Here is a 6,366-nt window from a genome sequence, read left to right on the forward strand (position 1 = left end):
TTAAATTTAACAACAAAAAGCTTAGGACTAAAAAGAAGTGCATGAGCCTCCAAAAACAAGCTTGTGTGCTAAAATTCCGAAAAGATTAATTGTCTGTGTAGGAACCGGCTTAGACATCCAGCTGAATTTTAAAGTTTTAAGATTTCTCTGAGTCTTACATGCGGCTTACGCGCGGCTGTCGATCTTAAAAAACTATTTAAATAATTGTCTGTTTGTCTGTAATCGTACTATTCTGAAATAGCTGTATCTTTGACATTCTTGTAGGGAAATTATATTATTAGTCCTAGCAGGTTTTAGGCTATTTTTTCTCTTTACCTCTACTTTATATATTAAAAATTTCTTTTAATTTCAGGCTATGAAGAGAAGTAAGTGTAGAGAGTAAACCTGCCCCACCCCCCGCCCACCATGTCCCCCTGGTTGGCCCCCACCCTCCTGGTCCTGCTGACCTTCTGGACCTCCTCCATTCAAGCTGTAGAGGATCCAGTACTGCTGGAGTACAGCGACTACTATTATGATCTTTACTATGGAGATTATAATTATGATGATATAGGTTAGCTTCTTATTTTTTTATAAAATTGAAAGAAAAGTTTTTCTTCATTTAGGATTGGTAAGTCGGACAGCTTCTATATGATATAGTAACCCTATTTATTTGATTTTTAGTAGCGAAGCTACTCTATAATTCACTTTGTCCGTCCGTCCGTCAGTCCGTCCGTCCGTCAGTCCGTCCGTCCGTCAGTCCGTAACGCTATGGGGGAAATGGGATTTACTCAGCCCCTATAAAAGATAGAAAGCTGAAATTTTTTGACAACATTCCCATCATTAAGGAGCACAATTAACTATAAAACATCAATGGCGGTCAGACGGCTTTTTAGCAGGTTTTAGGCTATTTTTTTATTTTCCACATTTTTCCTCATATCTTTGGTGTTTATGGTCCGATTTTCAAAATTTTTTCAGTTATAGATATCAAAACTAAATTTTCCGTCGTTTAGAGACCCAACAATGACGGTCAGACTGCCTTTTTGCAGGTTTTTGGCTATTTTTATATTTTTTACATTTTCCCCCGTATCTTTGGTGTTTATGGTCCGATTTTCAAACTTTTTTCAGTTAAAGATATCAAAATTAAATTTCCCATCGTTTGAAGAAAACAACAATGACGGTCAGACTGCCTTTTTGCAGGTTTATAGCTATTTTTATATTTTTTACATTTTCCCCCATATCTTTGGTGTTTATGGACCGATTTTCAAAATTTTTTCAGTTAAAGATATAAAAATTAAATTTCCGGTCAATTGAAGAAATCAACAATGACGGTCAGACTGCCTTTTTGCAGGTTTTTGGCTATTTTTATATTTTTTACATTTTCCCCCATATCTTTGATGTTTATTAATCGATTTTCAAAATTTTTTCAGTTACAGATATCAAAATTAGATTTCCCGTCGTTTGAAAAAAACAACAATGACCGTCAGTCCTATTCACGAAATTTTGTGCTTCGCTACTTATGGATGTTGTCATCCTTGTTGGAATATTGATTTCCAGGAAGATTAGGAGTAATGTTTTTTAAGTTAAGTATCTTAAATAGAAAGTTCTATATTAGTCATTATATTTAAGTGATTATGATCGTTTTGTTGATGTTTTAATCCTTGTTAAAACTCACATTAAACATTTAAACTTCTAATTTTTATTATCCCTGATTTTTATAGTTAAAAAAGTTTTATTTTTATTATGTGTTAATTGTGTTGGAATATTTATAGTAAATTTGTTTCAGGTGTTCACGCTTCAGCCCCCAGATCAATCGACTATTCTGAATCTATAAACCTGGCCACAGCTGTCAACTCCCCGCCAAGAAAAAACGCAGGAAACAACAACAACAACAACAAAAGAAAGAAAAACAATGGAAACAACAAGTTTCGCGGCAATTCACATTTCCCCACCTCCACAGAACTGAGTGCCCCCTCACAAACATTCCAGCTGAGTAGTCAGCCACAGCAGCAACAGACACTGCCTCAACAGGATCAAGACCCGTTGAATGTGAGGCTCCAGAGGCTGATCACTGAGGAGGAGGAAGCTGCTAAAATTATTTTGGACATTCTGTTAAGCTCTAAGTCCAGCCAGTCAAGAATTGTCCAGTTCCTGGAGGGAAGTATTGAGCCAGAGCCACAGTTTCAGCCATTTACAGAGGCTCCTGCTCCTCCCCAAACAAGGCCTCCCCCTCCCCCTCCAACACAGCCTCCTCCCCCACCTCCAACAACAAGACCCCCTCCCCCACCACCTACACGTCCCCCTCCACCTCCTCCGACACGTCCTCCCCCACCCCCACCTCCAACAAGACCACCACCTCCTCCTCCAACTAGACCTCCTCCCCCACCTCCAACACGTCCTCCCCCACCACCCCCTCCAACTCTTCCTCCACGTGCAATTCCCAGTCCAACTGAAAGACTGATCCCTCCAGCATTTCGGGCTGCTCCACCCTCAAGACAGGATCGACCTGACCTAATCAACGCTCAATTTGCGGCATTCCCCAACTTTCAGGCGCATCTTCAGGAGACCACTATTGAACCAGAAATCCCGCGCAACTTTGACGGGGTTGACAACATTAAAGGAATCTCATTTTTTGATGATACTAGAGCCAACAATAATAACAATAATTTTGGTGGCAATGACAACAAGCAAGATGACAGAAATAACAGGTTTAACAGTCCTCCAGAGCCAAGACACGAGAAGAGCAGCCACGAAAGACCAAATAATGACAACACTGTTCAAGTTATTGATGACAGACGCAACATCCACACACCTTCCGTTATTGAAGAACGACCGCCAGTTAATGACCACCGTCCTAATAACAACTTCCAGAATAACAATCGTGGTCAGGCAAACCCTTCTGACACCAATTCGGCCACTTCTGGTCTGACTATTGAAGAATTTCTTGACAGATATCCCGAGGTGAAGAGACTAAGCTCTAGATTCAACGAGGAAGGTGATGACACAGCCGCAGAGCCAGAGGAGAGGAGACCATCGCCACCAGAGGAAACTACACAGCAACAGTTGCCGCGAGAAAATAGGCGTCCACACCACAAGAACAACCGCAAAAATCATAATAAGAACCACAGAAACAAAAATTTCAACGCTGGCAAACCTGATGAAATTAATCCACGCCAGCATCAGTCAGACAGTCCGCCCCCAGCTCCTGCCCCGCCGCCACGACCAAACAGCCCTCCCGCAGAAAATCGCCATGTCCCCCCACCTCAAGAGAAAGAAGTACCGCGTCACCAAGAAAAGAAGACTAAAAAGCACAAGAACAAGCACAACAAGGGTAACCCAGCTAAAGACAATGATTCCAACAATAATAATGCGATATCTGAGTACACCAACGAGTATGACTATTATGGAGAATATTTTGATTATGATTACTACTATGATCAACTTGTGCCAGAGCATGAAAGATTCTTCCAGCTGCCAAAGATTGCCACAGAGGATCCAGAATCCAGCAGCATCGCTGACGGAGCACAAGATTCAGGCAAACAGGAACCCTTCCAGGTATTTACTCATTTCTCAATAGACAACAAGCCTCCTCCACCTCCCCCAACCAGACCCCCACCTCCTCCACCACCCCCACCACAACACAAGAAGGCACACAAGGGCAGCAGCTTTAAGAACAGCATTGCACCTTCAAGCAACGGCAAGGGTGACGGCAACATGGCTGGGCCATTTGGCTATACTGACAAGGGAACATTTTTCATTGATGATCAAATTAGTACCTTCCCAGAAAGGATACAGATGGTTTATCAGGGCTTTGTCTGGGCATTTGATGTTACCTATCCTGATCCTGACAGCTCCGTGTCCCATGGAGGTATCCACAGAATTCTGGAGGACAAGGTGAAACGTGAAACTCTGAATCTTAGCGGTGATTATATTGTCCGTGTTACCGGCCGTGCGTCACCATACAATATCAACAGACTCACCTTCTACACAGCCAACGGCAAGGTTTACGGCCCTTGGGGTGACCGACACAGCGACGAGAGTGTCGACTTTGACGTGCGGGCACCCGACGGTCATGCGCTCAGCTACTTCTCCGGAACCATAGACTTTGGCGTGCCCCTGAGATCAGTTGGATTCCATTGGAAGAAAATATAGGAAACAAACTTATTTATCATGTAAATTTATATAATTCTTAATAATCTGTATCTCGAATGAATTGATTGTAAAAAAAAATGCAATCATCTAAGAAACATTATATTGTTAAACAATTATCCCTCTTCAAAATGAAGAACCTACATTCACATAATAATCTACATAACATTACCCAACATAAAAATGCATTCAGTCACATCTACATATACACAGACACACACAATTTCACACACATTTGAGTGTATGTGTGTTCTTATGTGTATGAAGATTATGATATTGTGCATTTAAAACAATTACACGGAAACATTATGAAGATAGAGAAGTGAACATTCTCATTATTGAACAAATATGACAAAAATTGATGATATAGGGACCAACAGAAACATACCAGAAACACGAACAAACAAATTATTTCATATTTTGTCCAATTCTATAATCGCCAGTAATTAAAATTGTTAGAAGTTAAAACGCCATATTATCGTCAATTCTTAGGTTTAATGTATTTAATTCATATTAAGATTTATTTTAACTGTAATTGATTTATTTGTGACCCATTTATAGAACTTATTTGCCCCCAGCTTTTCTGTCAGTCATATTTATCACTTTGTAGAAAAAATACGGTGGAAAAAGTTGGAGACAAAATAGTTCTTCCTTTAAATTTCCAAACTTAATTTTATGTTTTTATATGCGTATATGTGTAATTTCGAAAGATTTCATTGATTACAAAAAGGTATGTTTTCTCATAGTCCTATAAATGATAAAAAAGAACAAAATATATAGTTAGCCAGTCTGGATTGAATGTGTAAAAAAGAATCTGAAAAAAATCTGTTTTGGTGCTCCCAATTATTTTTTAGGGAGGGGATATGTCACCTGGAGAAAGGTACAATACCCCTGTCCCTAAGGATTACCCTCTCCTCTCTTCCCCCACTCTCAATTCTTTAGTTTTACAATAATAAATTTTGTTAGATAGATTTTCAAATAAAATTTATCCTTTCGTTTCAAAAATGCAACAAAAAACGTTCTATTATATTTTCAAAACATTTGTAAACCTTCCTAAAAAATAAAACACTTTTAAATTCCCATTACAAAAATATGTTATCTTTCTTATTATTATTTGTAGATGCCATGATTATTAAAAAATGTATTAAAACAATTTGTAGAAAGAAATTCAATAAATATATGGGTCCCCTCTTAGAAAGGGACTTCAATGAAAATTAAATTTAAAATTATTTGCAAAAGACATAAATATTATTTTAACTATTTTTCATGTTTAGAAATATTGAACTTATTTGGGTATTGAATTGAAAATTATCATTGCAATTTTAAACATAAAAGGCATTAATAGTAATTTTAAATTAGGTTTTTAAACGAAAATTAAAATGTAAATAATTAATGTAAATATATAGTATTTTTTTTACGCTGTAAGCTATAATATAAAATCAAATTATTACACCCCCCATCTTAATACAATCAAGACATTTTTTATATATCACTGAATGAGTCAAAGAAGGTATAAAAATAGACCTTATTCTTTATTCTTCTTAGTCTTTTTTCGATAAAGCAATTTTGCTTTTATGCTAAATTATAGTAACATTAAGGTGAGTTTTTGTTTACATTGAAAGTTTCTTGATATTAACAAAGCATTTGACGAAAGTTTATAATCCCGTAGTAGATCCAACTCATGAAATTTTTCATGGAAGTAAATTTGTTGAGAAGTTGAAAATGCTAATTACTATCTAGATCAAACTGCAATCTAAAATATTTAAAAAATACACTGATAAAATTATAATTTTCTAATTTCATATCTACTAGCTCTTTGTTGGTTACTTGTTAAAATTTCTTGATTGTATTAAAAGAGGGTGTGACTATCTATGCTCAAAACCATGTACTTATATTGTCTAGTCTTAATGCTTTAATGTGCTGTATATTAATTTTTATTTTTGTATATTTTTTTTATTGTTTGCATTTGTTAAGGTCCGAACTCACATATCTTTATATTGCGTGTTACTCGGGAAGTAATAAACGTTGATTTAAACCATTTCTGTTTTATTGGTTCTAGGGTCGATTCTTTAAATAAGAACCGAAGAACTGTTGATACTTTAAAGAAACAACTTTAAACTATTTTTAAAGTGTTTTATAATTCAAATCATTAAATTGGATGATTTTTAATTGAATATTAATAGATTTTATTATAATTATTAATTTAAAAATATTTTGCCGAATCCGCGATTCTTTTTTATG

At 36.6% G+C, this 6,366-nt stretch overlaps 1 protein-coding gene across 2 annotated transcripts in view; it reads left to right on the top strand.

The window, feature by feature from the left end:
* LOC145316884 (uncharacterized) overlaps positions 1-6,163 on the top strand; it is an 80,884-nt gene extending 74,721 nt beyond the window's left edge. For both annotated transcript variants that reach the window (XM_080157687.1, XM_080157688.1), the window contains exons 2-3: positions 353-550; positions 1,763-6,163. In XM_080157687.1, coding sequence (XP_080013813.1) covers positions 406-550; positions 1,763-4,128 — 2,511 coding nt within the window. In that variant the 5' untranslated portion in view covers positions 353-405 and the 3' untranslated portion in view covers positions 4,129-6,163. The remainder of the gene's footprint in view (positions 1-352; positions 551-1,762) is intronic.
* The last annotated feature ends 203 nt before the right edge of the window (positions 6,164-6,366 follow it).

This window comes from Acartia tonsa, chromosome 4 (assembly GCF_053477335.1).
Source record: "Acartia tonsa isolate MP-2025a chromosome 4, ASM5347733v1, whole genome shotgun sequence".
NCBI classification, from domain to species: domain Eukaryota; kingdom Metazoa; phylum Arthropoda; class Copepoda; order Calanoida; family Acartiidae; genus Acartia; species Acartia tonsa.